General features: G+C 47.1%; 1 protein-coding gene and 1 long non-coding RNA gene across 3 annotated transcripts; one reads left to right on the top strand and one right to left on the bottom strand.

Moving 5' to 3' along the window:
- Positions 1-299: 299 nt before the first annotated feature.
- On the top strand, positions 300-8,405 carry LOC135976463 (killer cell lectin-like receptor subfamily F member 1). Of its 2 annotated transcripts, XM_065572132.1 has the most exons (6): positions 300-421; positions 1,728-1,823; positions 2,676-2,819; positions 4,082-4,227; positions 4,333-4,439; positions 7,374-8,405. In XM_065572132.1, exons 1-6 carry the CDS (start codon positions 352-354, stop codon positions 7,501-7,503), a joined length of 693 nt encoding a protein of 230 aa, XP_065428204.1. In that variant the 5' UTR covers positions 300-351; the 3' UTR covers positions 7,504-8,405. The 2 variants fall into 2 exon arrangements, with proteins under 2 accessions (XP_065428204.1, XP_065428197.1); XM_065572125.1 differs by having other exon boundaries at positions 4,082-4,439.
- Positions 417-15,709, bottom strand: LOC135976467 (uncharacterized). Its single transcript, XR_010593588.1, has 3 exons — positions 15,620-15,709; positions 2,300-2,467; positions 417-1,381 (listed from the first exon to the last, which is right to left on the bottom strand). It is a non-coding gene; the product is annotated as an uncharacterized LOC135976467 (long non-coding RNA).
- Positions 15,710-21,174: the final 5,465 nt, after the last annotated feature.

The following is a 21,174-nucleotide window of genomic DNA, read 5'->3' as shown; positions in this document are numbered from 1 at the left end:
GGCCCCAATTCAGCAAAGAACTCAAGCACATGTGAACTATCACATCCCTTTTCAGCAAAACTCTTCAGCACGTCCTTCATTTTAAGCAGATGAATAATCCTATGGAGATTCAATGAGACTATTCACATGCTTGCTAGTGTGAACTCAGCCTGAGGAGTCTTGAATGACTGTGCCTGGTAGGAGGCACCTATGATCCCGAAGCGAGGTAGTAGTCACAAGGAAATGACCATAGCCAATCTGCTGTGTAGTTTCCCCCAGAAGTTCTCAAGAGACCTGCCCCTGCTCCCTTCCTGTACGTACTTGCTGTCGGTAGTTGCCTGGCAGTAAAGCTTATACTCTAGGGACCTAGAGATGGAGGATGAGGCTGGTTGTGGTTACAGAACCCCACAATTCAAAGAAAGGAAACGAAGCTCCTACACAGGTAGGATTAAGACACCTTGTGTTTGATATAAAATACAGATATGGAGTTTATTTCCTGTGCTGTCTGTCTCTCTCCTCTCTTATCTTTCTCTGCACAGAATCAGACTTTCCACTCCGGGTAGGAGATAAAAAGGGGGGGAGGGGAATTTGGCTCTATCTTAATAAAAGTTTTGTTTAGTGTTGCTAGATGCTGATGCAGTAGAAGCCACAGGTGAGGCACTCTGCTGTCTGATTCTGATCTCACCAGCATAATCCAGGAGTAATTTCACTGAAGCCAGTCTAGATACACTGCTGCAAGTGAGATCACTGTCAGGTGTCAAATCTCAAGCTGCTCAATATGAAATTCAAAGGGAAATATAGATCCTAGTGGAAACAGCTTTGTTGGTTTTTTTTAATAGACTTCTAGGGGACAAGTTCAATTTCAAGTGTACAGAATATATTTCTGTGCAGACCAGTATTATCTAAACTATTCTTGGTGTTTGCTTCTATACCTTGGATCTGTATAAAGTTGAGAAAGAAGACATAGGCCCAGAGTCTCAAAGGTATCTAGGTGCCTAACTCCAACTGAAAGCAATTGGAGATAGGCACCTAAATACATTTGGAGATCTGGGCCATACAGCCTAATAAGGGCCTGATCCTCAGCTGATATAAATCAATGTAGCTTCAATGTCAGCTCCACTAACTCACACACCTGAAGATCTGGCATAGTGAATTAATCCTCACAACACTCCCAGGAAGCAGAAAATATTAAATGATTTGCCCAAGGTCACACAAGAAGCCTGTGACAGTGACATGAATAGAATTCCCATCTCCCAAATCCCTGTCCAACATCTTAGTTACGAGGTCATCCTTCTTCTCCCGTCAGTTATCCCTTAACTTTTTTCTCAAAGTGGTATGTGATCTTGAACTTCCACCTTGCGAGTTCATCAGAGTTGGGAAGGAAGGTGCTAGTCTTCTCACGCTGCAAAAGAACATAGTTTCTTACAAGACAGTACCTTACTTCCAGTGGACCTGGGCAGAAAGGCACATAATTTAACATCTTCTTTGAAGGACGGCACCCCAACCCCCAATCTGCTTGTCGCTTAACAAAAAATTTACTCTGTCTTCTCTGAACGGCAGCACCTCTAACAATGTATCAGGGTCCAAAAGGGACCTTTTAGCCTGGTTTGTAGACACCTTTTTACCTCTGGGCACCTCTCACCTCTATTCAGATCTAAACTACCCAGCTACTGATACTTATCGGAACAGAGATAATGTACAGCAGCTTCTCTCTGCTGAAACCAAACGCTTTCATTTCTTATTGCCAGGTCCCTGCTCTCAGCAGCCAGGCTGGTGCATTGCTGCTCTAATTCTAGGGACTAAGGCCCTGCTGCAGGGAGTTGCAATAGCTTTAGCTCTGCAAGGTGAGTGACACTGCTCAAATGGCAGTCAATAAGTGTTAGTTCTGTACTGTATTGCCGTTGACATTTTGGTTTTGTGATGGGCAATTTAAAATGAGTGATTAATCTGATATCACTTTGATCTGAGGTTGAGAAGAGTGAAGGGCAACCCCTGAAGGTTTATTCATTCTATGGGCTTGATTCTCCTCTCCCAGATCTTGCTGTATATCAAGAGTAACTCCAGTGAAGTCAGTGGAGTTTCACAGGTGTAGTGAGAAGAATCATATTATCAATATCTAGTTTTTCCCCAGTGACCATATTCTCCATAATGAAATGGTGCAGAGCTAGCCTGTCCCTTCCAGGCCTTATCTACCAAAATTTTATCTGTTTACTTATAAGAACATAGGACTGGACACAGGGCCGGCTCTTCCATTTTTGCCGCCCCAAGCAAAAAAAAAAAAAAACCCGCTCGGACTGCCGCCCGGAATGCTGCCCCTTACCATGTGCCGCCCCAGGCACGTGCTTCCTCTGCTGGTGCCTGGAGCCAGCCCTGACTGGGCAGGACCTCCTGGGTCATCGAGTCCAGTCCCCTTGCTATCACAGGCAAGGCATGCTCCCATTACAGTAGTACGCAAGTGCCTCAATAATGAATCAATCCTCACCACCACCTGTCAGGTAAGAGAAGTATCATTACCCCTATTTTACAGACAGAATATAAATGCCTCATCTAAAGTCACAATGGAAGGCTGAGGGAGAGCTGGAAACCTAGCTCTATGATGTCCTAGCCCAGTGCCTTAGCTGCAAACCATCTTTTCCCTCATTTTATGCAACTGAAGTCCCTATTAACCATCAATTTCTCTCCTTTTTATGTGTAAGCCTTGAGGGAGTGTTGTGAAAAGGCTGTGAAGACAGAGGCTTCACTAAGGCATAACACAAACCACACTTCAGTGGAAGATACCCATGGAGCTCACTCCTTGGTACTGAGCAGGCTGAAAGAGAATCTGTGTGGAAATAAACAGGGTGAGGAGATAAATTATTTCTGCAAGGAGATGTTTGTTTGTCATATCTCAGGGTCCCATCATGCTCCAGTTGAAGTCAACAGCAAGACTCCCTTTGATATCCGTGGGAGCAGGGGCAGGCAACGTAGCAGAAGGTTGCTCACTATGCAGCCCCCGGGAGCAGTGTAATCTTAATATTCAGCCTATGGCCACATCCACATTGTAAATTAAGGGAGAGCACAAAACTGGCCAAATGCAGGTTTCTACTGGTGGTGAACCCAAACAAGCAGTAATTTCTATGAATCTGGCAAGGAAAAGTCCTTTATGTGCATATATTATAGTGGTGTCCATTTATTTTTATTTTAAAAGAGTAAATGTACCTACATTTGATGCAGCTCTCAAACACCTGGAAAAGCTGCCAGTCTAGTGTGGGCCTTCGTGTTCCAGAGGCTGAACGCCTGTGATCTGTCAAGTATGTAGCTTTATAGAGACAAACCAGTGAAAGGCAATACAATAAGAGGTTTTTTGCAGGTATAATCAGACCCACAAAAATTGTGCCTGCATTTTTTTGTTCCCATAGTCAGTTGAGCCTATAAATCCAAACAAAAATGTAGTTGCAGCTCAGTTATTCAGTCCTCTACATTGTTGGATTTGCCACTGTAGTTGTGGGTGCAACAGGTGATTTTTTTCTGGGCATTACAAAAATGAAAAGCTGTCCTTGAATACCAAGATATAAGGCATGTCCAGGGTATAAGGCAAGTTTCATACAAGGATCTCAAAGCGCTTAATAAATATTACCTAAACTTCACGACACCTCTGCAAGACAGCAAAGTGTTCTAATAATTTCACAGCTGGGTAAACTGAGGCATAGATCGATAGGCTCAAATTTCAAGACTCTCCGTGCCCAACTTAAGACACTATAGACCTGAATTGCAGAGGTTCTAAGTAGCCACAACTCCAGCTGAAGTGAGTGGGTGCTGCGGATACTCAGCACCTCTGAAAAGCAGCCCCTAAAAGCCTCAGGCTGGGCACCCACATGTTTGAACCTGTGGGCCTATGTGACTTCCCCAAGGTTATAGCAAGTTACTAGCAGAGTTCAGATCAGCATCTAGCTATCCTGATGCTCAGTTTCCTTTCTTAACTACAGAACAGCAAAACTTTGTATTGCGTTTGTGTGAAAAGCCTATAATATTGAGAATTTTCACAGATATAAACTTTAAAAAATGTACTGATGTAAAGAATAGGAAAAGGACCAAAAATATATCAATTCCCTTGCATGAACAGAGTGTGAGCTCTGCCCCCCTGAGTGGCTGCTGCACAGAGGAAGGTGTTACTACTTCTCAGAGGAGAAGAAAATCTGGCAGGCCAGCAAAGATTATTGTGCAGCCAGGAAATCCAGCCTCCTGATTTTTGAAAGTGAGGCAGAAATGGTGAGTACTGAAGCATTGCCCTATTCTTCAAAGAGGAGCAAAATAGACACCACACTCCTGGATTTCAGCAAGAGAGTTGCACATTCGTTATCATCTCACCCACAGGGATTTTTCAGTACCCAATATGAAGATGCTAGTTTTCGCTGGATTGGATTAAATTTCAAAGAAGGAGGATGGACATGGCTTGATGACCCCAAATTACAAGGATACAAGTCAGTGTTGTTTTTCTTCTTGAAGTTAAATTAGTTATGAAGCAATTAGTTTGCCCAGCCCTAGTGCACAATTTGCTGCTCCCATTGCGTCATTCCCTTTACCCATATACCTCAGCCTAAGAAGGCTCTTGAGTGCTGAGGCAGGTTGAGCTTCATATATGTTTGCTTGAAAAGTACCAAAATCCTACAGAGTTGATACTAACTTTTCCCTGGTCACAACGTGTATCCCAGGTAGAAGGAGCACTACATGCCCTCCATTAGCCTTTTGATACATCCTTTTCGGTCAGTATTAGCCTCTGAGTCAAATTAAACCCTACCGCTTTTTCCCACTCCACATTGCTGCCTCCCTCAGATTTCCTCTCACTCTAACACTCACATTCCCATCCCCCCACTAATGCCTCCCCACACTTACACTTACCCCATTTACTGTCTGCCACTGACCAGGATCCTTCTAACTGTTTCCTCATGACTGCAACACTCACCCACGCACAGTATTGCCAACCCCCAATGTTCAAAAATCATGAGTCAGACTCACCAAATATCATGAGATTGGCTTTAAAATCATGAGATTATGTAACAATAATAGATGTGGTGTTCTTTTTATTTGCCTTCTCCTTTTTGAGCCTACAGGGTGCACTGGAGTCACATTTTGAAGCTTTCTTTCTCCACAGTCCTCCTTTACAATTAGCCCTACCGTTTTCTGCGTCTTTCCTGTACTCAACTTCACAGTTCACATACGCAGCTACAATCCCACTCACCCACTGTCTCTATTCTTTTCTTCTCTGTAAAGCGTTTCTCAATAAAACATTAAACCTCTCTCTCACTCTTCCTCTTTTCTGTAAAATCTGTTCATGCTTTAGTTGAAGGATGTGGTGTAACTGTATGTATTGAACTGCAGCTAACATAACAAAATGGTGAGCAGGCATGACAAGATTATAGGAAATTGTAGAAGCTCAGACAAACTTCTGGTGCTCTAGTAGGAACAAAGGTTGGTTTGTGGGCAGAGATATCACTTATGTGTGTGGCAGGAAAGCAGAAGAAGCTTTAATACTGGTGGTGGGAAATGTTCCTGGTCTTGCTGGTCCTTGCTGAGAGCAAATGGAGACTTTCAAGGGGCACTGTTGTATCTTAAACTCTGTTTTGATTGATCTAGAGTGACCAGACGTCCCGATTTTATCGGGACTGTCCCGATATTTCCTTGTTTGTCCCGCGTCCCGACCGACGTGCGGTCGGGACACTGGACAAACAAGGAAATGCTCCAGAGCCCAGAAGTGCTCGCCCCCCCCCCCCGCCCGACTCCACCCCCTCCTCCCCTGATTGGCTCCCTCCCCAAATCCCCGCCTCTTCCCCAGGCTCACCATTCCTCCTCCCTCCACAAGCGCCGGGAGGAGGCCCAGGAGACTCAGGGGAAGCACGGGGCCAGGGTGAGTGAGAGTCCGGCCTGGCCCCGAGCAGGCAGGACTCAGTTGGGTGGTAGGGTGAGGAGGGGGCCCACGCGGCGGCCCCGGGGCGGAGGCATCGGCAGCCCAGCCCCGTTCGTTCCCCTGCGGGACCCGAGCGGGCCGGGAGGGCTGGGGCCTGCTGCCCCCACTCCGGGGCCGCCGCGGGATAGTACCAGCTGGGCAGCAGCCCAGACATGACTGGCCAGGGGCTGGGCGTGCGCAGCGTGCGCACTGCTGGGTCCCCGCAGCAGGCCCGGGCTCGGGGGGTTCGGGCCCGGGCGCCAGAGCCGCAGCCGCCGAGCTTGGCCATCGGCTGCTTCCTCCCCCCGCGGCAGTGGGAGCTGCAGCAGTGGCTGCTCCCGAGTCCCGCTGCCCAGGGGGGGAGAACAGCCGCCGCCTGGCCCCGCGGGCCGCCCCCCTCCTCTCCCTACCACCCAACTGAGTCCTGCCTGCTCGGGGCCAGGCCGGAATCTTACTCACCCCGGCCCCGCGCTTCCCCTGCGTCTCCTGGGCCTCCCTCCAGCGCTTGTGGAGGAAGGGAGGAGGTGAGGGGGATTCTGTCCAGCTTTAGTCAGTAGGCATCCATCAAGCCTTGGTTGCTACTACTTTAGGGCCAGACACTGATGCCCTTTCTCATATAATATTACAAAACATCTTACTCCACAAGTAGTCCTATTGAAATCAATGGGGATACCTGAGGAGCAGGTTACTATTCAGAATCTGACCCTCAGAGGGACACCAGTATATTCTTTAATTGGAGGGTGGCCATCAGACAATAGATTCCTTATGCTCCTCTCACACTGATGTAAATCACTACACTGAAGTCAGTGTAGTGTAAAACCAGCGTGAAAGGAGAATCAGGCCCATACCATGGCTCAGGCTCATTGATTGTTTCTTATGCTTGTGTATTTTGGGTGAATGGAGATTGGGCTCACCCCTTCATGTCCATCTCATGGAAATGTTACTAACATATAGACATTGAGATCCCTACAGCAGAAGGATTTGGCCCCACCTTCCCCACAATGAAAGTTCAGTATTTCCAGTCTCTGGAGTGTGTCTTAACTAATGGGTTTGGAATTAGTGGTTTGACATAGTTCTGGCTAATTCTCCTATTTCTACCGTAATGTTGTCTGTAGAAAGGAGAACTCCTGCATATTTTCTACAGAACATTTGGGGTCGTTGGTTACTATTTGCATCCCTGGTATCCATTTAAATATCGGGAGATGTGCTCTAACTGTATCAAAACACTAAATCAAAACCTGTCTCAAAAACTTACTGCTTCCTTCAACCAGCTTAAAAGTTAGGTAGAGATGGTCCAGAATCAGAACTCTGTATCCAAACACACCTGAGCTTTGACGGTTAGGAGAAAATGGAACCCAGATCTGAAAATTCCTGATTTGGGGTTTGGTCTTGTAAATCCAAAAGCATAATGGGGCCTCTTTGTCCCCATTTTGGAAGTTATTAGCTCAACTTTTGAGATTTTTTCCCCCAGTTTTACCATGAAAGACAGAAAAGGTGGAGGGGGCTGTGCTGCTTTCAAGAAGCAGGAGATTCATGCGGATAGCTGTCATTCATCATACAAGTGGATCTGTAAGAAGAAGGCAACTCTACTGGATTTCTGAAACACCTCAGGACTGGCTGCATACGCAAGCCATGTCACACTACATGTTAAAATGGATTGCTTCCCAATAGAGGGCACTTGCGACATTCTGTACTCCAAAGCAACATCCTAGTATCCCATATTCACCATGTTATAATTATATGTTTTGTACAAAGTATGCCTTGTAAGGTATCATTCTAAAATGATGTGTTGAACATTTATATCCTGTTGGGTTGTATGCGCTATCATTGTATCTAAAGTTATTAATATTTACTATGTACCAGTATTTCAAATGTGTTTGCTCCTGGGTAACACCCACAAGGTAGTTTACATCCAGTCTAGCCAGCACATTGTGAATGAACCATTCAAGGTAACGGCCCATTAAGAAACACAATAGGCCATGGAAGCAGCTTATCCCCACCTGATGGACGTTCCTGTGAACATTCTAGCCAGTATATGTATAATGGCTGCTATGACTCATCAAAGTATGCAAGCGCATGTGACCAGCTCATGTGACACTGGATTCCATCTTGTGCCTGTGCTTTTCCACTAACTGTGCTGGGGGCTTTGTTTGGGACAATGAAATTCCCTTCACATGGAAGAAGCTGTAAAAAGGGGAAGTGACATCACCACTTTGCCTCACTCCCCCTACAACTCAACACCTGGAAACACCTTAGGTACAAAGACTGAACTGGGAATGTGGCCGTAGGCCGAAGGGATTTCTAGCCTGCGTATGGAAGATTGGTGGAGTGTTCGTATCATTAGGGTAAGACATTGTTTGATTCAAATCCTGTCTAGTGTATAGAACTTAGATTGCGATTTGGTTTTATTTCTTAGGTAACCACTTTGATCTGTACGCAATTACTTATAATCACTTAAAAATCTATCTTTCTGTAGTTAATAAATCTGTTTTATATTTTTATTTACAACAGTGTGTTGCTTGAAGTGCAAAGGGAAATCTGCTCATCAGCAGGAGCTGGTGCATTGTCCTCTCTATATTGAGGGAGGGGTGAACTGGGTAATAACTTACACTGGCTAGGCTTCTGACCAGGGCAAGATGGTAGAGCTCTGGGGTCCCTTGGGAGCTGGGGGGAGTTGGCTGGAGCCTCCATTGTTGGTTCATGGGTAGTTGGTGAAAGCACTCATATAATACAACTGGGTGTGTCCCTGTCTGTGAATGTTTGTGTGAGTGCACAACCTGGAGAGGTCTGCAGCTTGTCACAGCATCACATTGTGAGAGGGAGCCTAGGGTGGTGAGACAGAGGGCCCAGCGGTACTCCAGTTCCAGGTTGCACCCTGGGGAAGTATGTCACGACACTATATTATGCTTATGTCTAGGGTAACATCTAGAAATTTAGAGAACCTTTTTTTCAGGATGTGCTTGATGAGAGAGGAAAGTACATGTAGAGGAAGGAATAAAGCCTGAATGTTGCACTGTCTTGGCTCTCTCTCTTTGTATGCTGGACCACTGAATGCTGAGTCAGTAATGAGTTAATGAACTGGTTCCTTTCTAAGGGTCTCGGTGGACCACTTAATGATCTTTCCAAATGTTGTTTGTACCGTTAGCCAACTATTGTAAAGCGCTCTGTATAAAAGCGCTATATAAAAAACCCTTAATAATAAACTTTTTTTTGTTCTACAAATAAAAGCACACAACTTTTAATATTTTATTTTAATATCAGTAGTCTTACCTTTCTAATGCGATGGATGTGCCCTCTCTCCCCCACCGCAGCAGCCCCCAAGCAGGGCTGGGAAGGAGGTGGAGTCTCTCCCCTGCCATAGCTGAGGCTGGGAAGGAGGAACATTTCTCCCCACCAGCCGCAGCCCTGGAGCTGGGGAAAGTCACCTCTTTCTCTGGCCGCTGCAGCCCTGTATGTCCCAAATTCCCCCCACCCCCTCTTCTCACCCCACTTCCCCCTCCCACCTACCCCTATCCCCCCATGGCTACCAACTTACCTTACATGTGCGTCTTCTCCAGGGTCCAAGCACCTAATTAGTGGAGCCACATCGGCGCAGCTCGACTAATTAGGTGGGTGGCCCTTCATTCTCTTGTGTGCAGCCGCCCAGGCGCACACTTTAGAGGGAACTATCCGCGGGCCACCTGAATGCAGCTCGCGGACCACTGATGGCCCACAGACCACAATTTGAGAACCTCTGCTCTATTATATACTGCCTCAGCATAGGACATTGACTGGATTTTCCCGAAATGCCCTGTTACAAACATATGGCTCATTCCAATGCAAACATTGCCATTGACTTCATTGGCACTTAGTGTGCGAGCTTAGCAGGTATGGATATGCAAATACAATTGAGCCTGGGCTCTAGACCCTGTGTGCTGGGAGGATACCAGAGCTCGGGCTCCAGCCCAAGCCCAGAAGTCTACACAACAATGAAAGTACCAGAGCCCTGTGAGTCTGAGTTGGCTGGCATGGGCTAGCTGCAGGTTTTTCTTTGCTGTGTAGACATAGCCTTTGTCTGCTAGCTTTCTCTTGGCTTTCTCTCACTGAAACACACCACACACACACACAGCTGCAACCGGTCAATATTTGCAGCCTATGTTTGCAATCAGATGCTAGGGAAATCCCTTGGCTCACACGGATTTATCTTCTGATCAGGTCTTACCATGCTGGCCATTTGCCTTGGACAGTAGCTTTTTTGTTTCATCTATCGCTACACAAAGGCATGTGGTTGTGCCTTTATTTAGAGTTTGTCTACACTTACATTTTATAGTACTCTAACTTGCGGGCTCAGGAGCAGGGCTGGTTCCAGGCACCAGCTTGGCAAGCTGGTGCTTGGGGCGGCCACTCCGGACAGGGGCGGCAGGTCCAGCTATTCGGTGACAATTCGGCGGACGGTTCCTCACTCAAGCTGGGAGCGAAGGACCTTCCGCCGAATTGCCACCGCAGATCGCAATCGTGAGCTAATCCCCTCACATTTCAAAGTGCTGCTGCGGAGCGTTCTCGTGACAGCGCTTTGAAGTTTCCAGTGTAGCTATGTCCTTAGTCTGAATATAGAGTAATTAGTACATGCATCAGCTTTAGCCAGGTCTGTGATCAATGGTAACCATTAACACCTTCATTGAGGGTTGTCTCTGAAGCCTAATTACAATTAATCAACACTGCTAACTCTTTCACTGCTGATCAGTTCAGCAGAAATCTTCAGTAAATCGGCCTTTCTCACAATCCCAAACTGCCCCCCCCCCTCCCAGGAGAATTTAATAACGTAACAAAGAGCAGAGGGGAACTGCTGTAGTGATTGTATTAGCCATGATTACACTAAATTCCTCAGCTTCTTTTTCCATTTAAATGCATTTCCCATTGACAGTATGAGTGGCTGGGGCGAATATCAGACTGTGGAGGTGGCGCTATCCTCTTTCAAGAGATGGCACCACTGCCTTACACAGAATGCCAGTGCACCAAAGAGACTATAGAGAGCATGTGTATGAAAGGGCCACCTCTTGCATTGTTAGCGCTTAGACTCTTCTATAACAGAACCCCCAGCAGAAGTGAGAGCAGCTTCCTGTTGCACACACTGCATGTGAAAATGTCCCTCATTGTTTCTAAAGGTAGAAAGAAGAAACAGGATACAGAAGGGCTAAAGTGTGAACTTGTTATTAATGACTCTGCACCAGTCAGGCATAGTGTGAAGTTGTGAGACACATCTGTTGACTTCAGTTCTTCTCCTTTCTATTGCACATGCTAAATTTTTCTAAATGCTTTGCTGACAGTTAATCTAACTATACTTTTTACTTCTTGCTTAACACGTGGTAGCATGGCCACTTTGTGCGGTGCAGAGACAAGGTCAACATAGGGCAGAGGGTTTAATCTGTAAATGGAAAATGTCACATAACAAATACCAACCGTTCACATTACCAGTTTAAATGATCACAGGAGGCAGTTAGTAGGGCTGTCGATTAATCCCAGTTAACTCACGTGATTAACTCAAAAAAATTAATTGCAAATAAAAAACTTAATAGCAATTAATCACAGTTTTAATCACACTGTTAAACAATAGAATACCAATTAAAATTGATTAAATATTTTGGATGTCTTTCTACATTTTCATATATATTGTATTCTGTGTTGTAATTGAAATCAAAGTGTATATTATTTTTATATTTATTTGCACTGTAAAATGATAAACAAATAAATAGTATTTTTCAATTCACCTCATACAAGTAATGTAGTGCAATCTCTTTGTCATCAAAGTGCAACTTACAAATGTAGATTTTATTTTTTACATAACTCCACTCCAAAATAAAACAATGTAAAACTTCAGAGCCTACAAGTCCACTCAGTCCTACTTCTTGTTCTGCCAATCACTAAGACAAACAAGTGTATTTACATTTACAGGAGTTAATGTTGCCCTCTTCTTGTTTACAATATCACTGGGAAGTGAGAATAGGCATTGCAGGGCACTTTTGTAGCTGGCATTGCAAGGTATTTATCTGCCAGGCGTGCTAAACATTTGTATGCCTCTTCATGCTTCGGCCACCATTCCAGAGGACATGCTTCCATGCTAATGACGCTCATTAAAAAAATAATGTGTTAATTAAATTTCTGGCTGAACTCCTTGGGGGAGAATTGTATGTCCCCTGCTCTGTTTTACCTGAATACTTGTGGGTCCCAACCTTCTGCACTCTGGCTGTGGGTGTGGGCTTTGGGGTGGGGCTGAGGATGATGGGTTTGGGGTGTGGGAGGGGACTGCAGGCTGGGGCAGGGGTTGAGATGTGGGAGGGGGTGTAAGGTACCAGCGCTGCTTACCGCAGCTCCGAGGAAGCGGCTGCCAGGTCTCTGTGGCCTCTTGGTGCTGCCCCCCGTGGCTCCCATTGGTCGCAGTTTCCAGCCAATGGGAGCTGCGGAGCCAGCATTTGGGGCAGGGACAGTGCGCGGAACCTCCCAGTCCCTGGCTGCTGATGTGCCTAGGGGCCACAGGGACCTGGCGGCCACTTCTGGGAGCCACACAGAGCTAGGACATGTAGGGAGCCTGCCTTAGCCCTGGCCCCCTGCTACACCGCCAATAATACTTTTAACGGCCCGGTTGGCGGTGCTGACCAGAGCTGCCAGGGTCCCTTTTCGACCTGGTGTTCCAGTCGAAAACCAGACACCTGGCAAGCCTAGCCATAGCCCTCCCACTTTTCCCCATGGGCTCAGCCCCCTGCCCCCTCTGCTTCCCCCTGAGACCCTGCCCCCTAGCCAAGCCAGAAGCTGGAGCCTGGCTTGGGGAGCCCAGGCAGCTGCAGGGCGCCATGAGGTGAGGGACAGCTCAGTGGTTTGAGCATTGGCCTGCTAAACCCAGGGTTGTGAGTTCAATCCTTGAGGGGGCCATTTAGGGATCTGGGGCAAAAAAAATAGTTGGGGATTGGTCCTGCTTTGAACAGGGGGTTGGACTAGATGACCTCCTGAGGTCCCTTCCAACTCTGATATTCTATGACCCTCCACCTACCCAGCATCAGGGGCCCGTGAGCAACCTCCAGCCCGTGTCCTCGCCCCCTGGGTCTCCCACACAGGGCATATGGAGGGCCCACGGCACCTCACAGCTTCCCAGGCAGCTCTTACCCCAATCCAGCTGTGACTCTTTGGCCTCCAAGGCCCCGCCCCCAGGCTGGAAGCAGGAGCTGGGTCAGGTAAAAGCCACACGGACAGCTGTGGGGTGCCCCGGACCCACCATCTACCCTGACCGGAAGTGGGACCTTGGGGGAGGGGGGAGAGAGAGGAGACTGGGGTGTAGCCACAGAGGGGGTGGGGCCTTGTGGCCCCCCCCCACTTTTAGGAAGAATCTGTCACCCCGCTAAGACTTCTGCATGGCAGCTTTGCCTGCAGATCACCACCATACCAGTATGACTCCCACCCTAAAGGGCAACATAGTTCACTGGCGTATTGACTTTTGAGGCTTCTTCTTCGTGTATTCATTTCTTCACTTCTCCAATACCCAATTTGTGCCCAGTACAAGTGAATGGGAACTTATAGGGCGGTATTCAGGTTGGTGCTGTTCACCCGTCTCCTGTGCAGTCCAATCCAAGAGTCTCACATATGTATATGATTCATTAGGAAATGCTTTAAAAAATGAAGTTTACAACAAGCTGAATTTCCTTCTTGGGTAGTATATCTTTTCTGTACCCATTCAGGAGGCAAGATCTTCCATTCTAAAGGGAAATTCCCAACAATATCTCACAGAAAACCATTGTCCTGCATTGAAGTTTGTTCTCATTTACACCTGTTATAGTCCAGTGTAACCCTAATCAGGCCCTGTGTTTTCTGGGTTAGATCTCTGCTTGCTTAATTCTGTTCCAATGCACACAGCACAGAGTTCTTGTGCCACATTCAGGCCTTGTGTAAACTGGTGAAACACCATTGACATCAGATGTGAATCTGGCCCTATGTCACTAGCTGTTATCTCTAACAAAACATGTGACAGCCAGTCAATCAGATAACATAACTTTCTAGCTCACTAACCATTATTTACTGAACAAAGCAGGAATTGAACATTCAAATATCAGTCATCTGATTCATACCAGTACACTATACTGGTATCTGATTGGTCAAAACACTAAAGGCCTGTTCACTATAAGGAAGACCAAACCAGATATCTAGGGCTAGCACTATGAAATGATTAAAGGTTCTACTGTCACCTTGTTGTAGGTATGCATCTCTCATAGGAGTGAGGGTCAAAATGTTCCAGTTTGGGTGCTTAAAGTTTGGCACTTAAATCCATGTTTAGGAACTTAAATAAAAATGGGCAGACTTTCAGAGCTGCTGAGCACCCTCAGCTCCCACTGAGCAACCTCCCTTTGTGGTTGCAGAGCATCTCTGAAATCCTGCCACTTGCTTAGGTGCCTAGATATTTATGTAGGCGCAAAGCTTTAACCACCCAAGTTTAATACATTTTGGCCTAGGTGTGAATCAAGGAAAACCAAGATGTGAGAAGCTACAAGAAACATCAATTACAACGATGCAATGATTTCACACTTCTAACTATTCTTCAAGGGAAGGAGGGAATTAGGAAATCAGAAACTCAACAGGATTTAGAGACCAGAGTGGTAAAGGCTAGAGACCACAGCTATAGTACTTACTGCTGTTCTGGCCCTGCTCACCACCCACAGCTCGGCCTAGGCACCTCCTCTGATCCAAGCAGACATTCTGTCACTGATGTTCAGACATCATAGTGATCCCCACAGCATAAATACTAGATAGATACATAGAGAGGAGCAGGAACCTCACTCTTCCTGCCAAAATTCTGCTAGGGGGAAGTGAGCCAGTGCAGTATCACCCCGCCTTTCTCTGACATCGTGGAAGCCATTCCATGGAAACTCCAGGTTTCTAGATCTAAACTTACCAAGTGGGTTGGTTGGCCTAGCTGTGGCTGCAGAGACCATGGCCGCGCAGAGTATAGCTCTTCTGAACACAAGATTCACATTAGAATTTCAGAGAACAAACCAAACTAAATAATCAGTTACATCCAAAAACCTACACATTAAAGTTGCTAAGTTAAGTACTCAGAAGTTAGGCTTAATTCTGTCATTTCCTCTCTGTTCAACCTTAATTTACCCCCCTTTTGTGTATGCATTATGAGAACATCTTTAATTACAGGACTGTGTCCTGTCCTGTTGTGTACCCTGCCTCATTCAGTTAACAAGTTGTCATATATATGTCTGTAACATTGCCCAGGGTGGAACCTGAACTGCTGTGTCCACTTAGCTCTCCAGCCCTGGATGCCTTTTCAGGGCTGGCCTTTGGGGTGGGCGGTCCGGGCGGCAGCCCAGGATGGCCCGCCAGAGTGGGCGACATGTGCAGGGTTTGCCATGCCTGAGTCTCACCTGACCTGCCGCGAGCCAGCTGGGCCGATGGAGGCGGTAGGCAGGCAGGTGAGCAGCAGCGTCTGGAGAGGGGGGAGGGACCCGAGCTGAAGGGGGGCAGTTGATGACCAGCCAGGTGACTCCTCAGAAGAGGGGATGCCCCTCCCCCCGCTCCACTGCCGTGTGAAGCCGCCACTGCTCCTGTTCTTCCCCTCCCCCCGCCCAGTTTCTCTCCAGAGCCACCCCTGGCCACCCTGCTCGGGACTGGAGTGTCCTGTCTGCTGTGCGCGGGGGGGAGGAGAGAGGCTGATGTCGGGGTGTCACCCTCCCCCCACCTGTGTACCTGGTCTGCTGAGCTGGGGTGGTGGGACAGGGGGAAATCTGTCTGTGCTGCTGCCTCTCTGGGTCCCAAGCTGCTTGTGTCTGAACAAGCCTTCAGGCTCCTTATCCTGAGTGCTTTCTTAAAGAGACAGTGCGCTCATACATTCACTCAGGCACACACACACAGTCTCACACATACACTCTGACACACACACATGCACTCTCACACACTCACACGCTCCCTCAACACACACAGACAGTCTCCCCAACACACACAACACAAGCGCTCCCTGCATCCAGGTCACTTTCCCCATCTGTGCTGTGCTGGGAGGCAAGAATCAGGAGCTGCTGCTCTCTGCCCTCCCCTTAGGCAGCCCAGGCCTGGAAAGTGACCTGGATGCAGGGAGCCCTGATGTTGCTCCTTGCTCCCCCACTACAGCCCTCTAGAAGTGCATGGGGCGAAGGAGCAGTAATCCAGGGGGGCAGTGAACAGCAATGCCAGCTGCTTCATGCATCCAGGTACGTTTCCCCATGTGGGTGCATGGGGGGGTGCAGGGGATGGGGGACAGGAGAGAAGTGTAAGGATTAGGGGTGAAGGGGGTGCAGGGATTAGGGGCAAAGGGAGAAAAGTGTAGGGGTTAGAGGTAAAGGGAGGGTGGGGAGCCTGGAGCCCATGGGGGATAGGGGCAATGTCACTCAACAGGTAGTGATCAATGACTCCATGTCTAGTTGGCAGCCGGTATCAAGCAGAGTGCCCCAAGGGTCGGTCCTGGGGCCGGTTTTGTTCAATATCTTCATTAATGATCTGGAGGATGGCGTGGACTGCACCTCAGCAAGTTTGCAGATAACACTAAACTGGGAGGAGTGGTAGATACGCTGGAGGGTAGGGACAGGATACAGAGGGACCTAGAGAAATTAGAGGGTTGGGCCAAAAGAAACCTGATGAGGTTCAACAAGGACAAGTGCAGAGTCCTGCACTTAAGACAGAAGAATCCAATGCACTGCTACAGACTAGGGACCGAATGGCTAGGCAGCAGTTCTGCAGAAAAGGACCTAGAGGTTACAGTGGACGAGAAGCTGGATATGAGTCAATAGTGTGCCCTTGTTGCCAAGAAGGCTAACGGCATTTGAGGCTGTGTAAGTAGGGGCATTGACAGCAGGTCTAGTGACATGATCATTCCCCTCTATTCGGCATTGGTGAGGCCTCATCTGGAGTACTGTGTCCAGTTTTGGGCCCCACCCTACAAAAAGGATGTGGAAAAATTGGAAAGAGTCCAGCGGAGGGCAACAAAAATGATTAGGGGGCTGGAGCACATGACTTATGAGGAGAGGCTGAGGGAACTTGGATTGTTTAGTCTGCAGAAGAGAAGAATGAGGGGGGGAATTGATAGCTGCTTTCAACTACCTGAAAGGGGGTTCCAAAGAAGATGGATCTAGACTGTTCTCAGTGGTACCAGATGACAGAACAAGGAGTAATGGTCTCAAGTTGCAGTGGGGGAGGTTTAAGTTGGATATTAGGAAAAACTTTTTCACTAGGAGGGTGGTGAAGCACTGGAATGCTTCACCTAGGGAGGTTACCTAGGGAGGTGGTAGAATCTCCTTCCTTAGAGGTTTTTAAGGTCAGGCTTGACAAAGCCCTGGCTGGGATGATTTAGTTGGGGATTGGTCCTGCTTTGAGCAGGGGATTGGACTAGATGACCTCCTGAGGTCCCTTCCACCCCTGATAGTCTATGATTCTATGAATGTGGGGCACCATGCCCACGGGGGCCAGGGGCACCAAAATGCAAATTTGCCCAGGGTGCCATTTGCCCTAAGGTCGGCCCTGCCTTTTACACTGCTTTGCTAGTGAACAGCAAACCTCACCATGGTCTGATCACTCTCAGCCACCAGCAGGCAAAGTTACTCCCAGCTGAGTACATGAATGCTATGCCCACCATCCATGAATAGATACAGGGCAATACCCACATATTGCTCAGTCCCAGTCTTGCCTCCAAGAAAAGTGTGTCCTGTACTGTTCAGTAGCCCACTGGTCTGTATAAATTCATAATTTAGTTCATCATTCCAACAAAGGATAATGAATATGCACCAGTCTTGTTGTCTCAAGTGGAGGCTTCCCAAACACTTCAGCCACACGATCTGGTTTAGATAATAAACTTGTTTATTGTTTTAACTAGAGAAATATAGATTTTAAGTGATTATAAGTGATAAGGCATATAAGTCAAAGTTGGATACAAAAGAAATGAAAAGATAAAACGTGCAAGCTAATTCCTAAACTTTACCAAGGCTAATAAGCAAAAAGTTTTCTCTCACCCAAAAACTTTTCACAGTCTATACTGGCTGGAAAACCTCCAGGCCAGGACCACTCCCCCAAGTTCAATGATGCCTTTCAAGTGATTTTGCTGCCGGGAGTAGGGATGGGGGAGGAGAGGTGATGAGGTGGTCACTGTCTCTCCTTTTTATACACTGGCCCTTTGTACTGGAAAAGTTTTTTCTGGGTCATGGGGACAGGCAGTTCCGTGGCGTATGTGAGCTGCCAATTGTCCTTCAGGTGAATAGTAAATTTCTTGTTTGCAACTCCCCTGCTGATGAATCCTGGCAGGCCAGTGTACCTTTGTCTTTGAGAAAATGGGTCTGAGTACCTAGAACTACAGCATACATCAGTAACAAGCATATAGCAAAATCTCGTAATTTCACATGCAGTGATGTTGCACACATTTCAACAGGACAATAACATTCAGAAGATTATGAGTTTTCAAATGATACCTCACAAGGCATACTTCATACAAAACATATCCTAACCATATAGAAGTGGTGAACATGGGGCACAAGGTGTCACAATGTAATTTACCAGATATCATACAAATTTAGCCATAACTACAAAATCATAAGTTCCCTCCTGAGGATTTCTATGGTGCTCTCACCATAGTATCTGAGTGCTTCACAAACATTTGACAAAATTTATCTTAACAACATTGCTGTTACAGATGGGGATTTGAGACATAGAGATATTAAGGTCAAAATTGTCCATTAATTATGGGTGCCCAACTTGAGATCCCTAGACCCTGATTTTTCAGAATAGTTTCTATTATAATAGCTGCAGCTGAGAGCTAGGGTGACCATATTTCCCAAAGCAAAAACAGGACATCGTGCAGGGTTTTCCCAAGCCCCCTGTCCCGCCCCCGCGCAGAGCTGGCCCGAGCTCCCATGGCCACCCACCGCATGGCGCTGGCCCGAGCCACTCACACAAGCCCCTGAACTCCCCCTGCCCTCCCCCTCACGTGTGGAGCTGGCACGAGCCCCCCACCCTCCCACCGTGCAGAGCTGGCCCCAGTCGCTCGCATTACACACACACACACACACACTGCGGAGCTGGTCAGAGCTGCACGCACAAGCTGCCCCCCCTCCCCAACGTGTAGCTCACCCGAGTCCCCAGCTCCCGCACTGCACAGAGCTAGCCTGAGCCGCTCACCCAAGACACCCCCCATCCCCAAACGGAGGTGGCCTGAGCTGCCCTCCTCTCCTGCACAAGACTGGCCTGAGCAGCTTGGTGTTGCTGCCCCCCCGAACATTCCTCCACATCCCACTAGGGGGCGCACCCCACTTTTTTGGCAAAACTGAGCATTTGTCCCGTTTGCTGTTGCCTACTCATCATCAAAATTCGGGATGTTCGGTACAGGATTAAAAAGGGGACTGTCCCGGCCAAAGAGGGACATATGGTCACCCTATTGTGAGCACTCAGTGCTTCTGCAAGTCTGGCTCTGTGTCTCAGGTTGCCCAGGCAACCTTAATTTAGCCCCTTGAGTCTGTTTTATGTTGGTTTCAGAGTAGCAGCCGTGTTAGTCTGTATCCACAAAAAGAACAGGAGTAATTGTGGCACCTTAGAGACTAAAAAATTTATTAGAGCATAAGCTTTTGTGGGCTACAGCCCACTTCTTCGGATGCATATAGAATGGAACATATATTGAGGAGATATATATACACACATACAAAGAGTATGAACAGGTGGGACTTGTCTTACCAACTCTGAGAGGCCAATTAAGTAAGAAAAAATACTTTTGAAGTGATAATCAAGATGGCCCAGTACAGACAGTTTGATAAGAAGTGTGAGAATACTTACAAGGGGAGATAGATTCAATGTTTGTAATGGCTCAGCCATTTCCAGTCCTTATTCAATCCTAAATTGATTGTATCTAGTTTGCATATCAATTCCAGCTCAGCAGTCTCTCGTTGGAGTCTGTTTTTGAAGTTTTTCTGTTGTAAGATAGTCACCCGCAGGTCTGTCATTGAATGACCAGACAGGTTAAAGTGTTCTCACACTGGTTTTTGAGTATTATGATTCCTGATGTCAGATTTGTGTCCATTAATTCTTTTGCGTAGAGACTGTCCGGTTTGGCCAATGTACATAGCAGAGGGGCATTGCTGGCACATGATGGCATATATCACATTGGTAGATGTGCAGGTGAACGAGCCCTTGATGGTATGGCTGATGTGATTAGGTCCTATGATGATGTCACTTGAATAGATATGTGGACAGAGTTGGCATCGGGCTTTGTTACAAGGATAGGTTCCTGGGTCAGTGTTTTTGTTCAGTGATGTGTGATTGCTGGTGAGTATTTGCTTTAGGTTGGGGGGTTGTCTGTAAGCGAGGACAGGTCTGTCTCTCAAGTTCTGTGAGAGTGAGGGATCATCTTTCAGGATAGGTTGTAGATCTTTGATGATGTGCTGGAGAGATTTTAGTTGGGGGCTGAAGGTGACAGCTAGTGGTGTTCTGTTATTTTCTTTGTTAGGCCTGTCTTGTAGGAGGTGACTTCTGGGTACTCGTCTGGCTCTGTCAATCTGTTTTTTCACTTCAGAAGGTGGGTATTGTAGTTTTAAGAATGCTTGATAGAGATCTTGTAGGTGCTTGTCTCTATCTGAGGGATTGGAGCAAATGCGGTTATATCTTAGAGCTTGGCTGTAGACAATGGATCATGTGGTGTGTCCTGGATGGAAGCTGGAGGCATGTAGGTAAGTGTAGCGGTCAGTAGGTTTCCGGTATAGGGTGGTATTTATGTGATCATCGCTTATTAGCACAGTAGTGTCCAGGAAATGAATCGCTTGTGTGGATTGATCTAGGCTGAGGTTAATGGTGGGATGGAAATTATTGAAATCATGGTGGAATTCCTCAAGGGCTTCTTTTCCATGGGTCCAGATGATGAAGATGTCATCAATGTAGCGCAAGTAGAGTAGGGGTGTTAGGGGACGAGAGCTAAGGAAGCGTTGTTCTAAGTCAGCCATAAAAATGTTGGCATATTGTGGGACCATGCGGGTACCCATAGCAGTGCCGCTGACTTGAAGGTATATATTGTCCCCAAATGTTAAATAGTTGTGGGTGAGGACAAAGTCACAAAGTTCAGCCACCAGGTTAGCTGTGACTTTATCGGAGATACTGTTCCTGATAGCTTGTAGTCCATCTTTGTGTGGAATATTGGTGTAGAGGGCTTCTACGTCCATAGTGGCCAGGATGGTGTTTTCTGGAAGATCACCGATGGATTGTAGTTTCCTCAGGAAGTCAGTGGTTTATGTTGCAGTCTTTAA

This window comes from Chrysemys picta, chromosome 1, assembly GCF_011386835.1.
Source record: "Chrysemys picta bellii isolate R12L10 chromosome 1, ASM1138683v2, whole genome shotgun sequence".
NCBI lineage: Eukaryota > Metazoa > Chordata > Testudines > Emydidae > Chrysemys > Chrysemys picta.
This window is presented reverse-complemented; position numbering and strand designations above follow the sequence as displayed.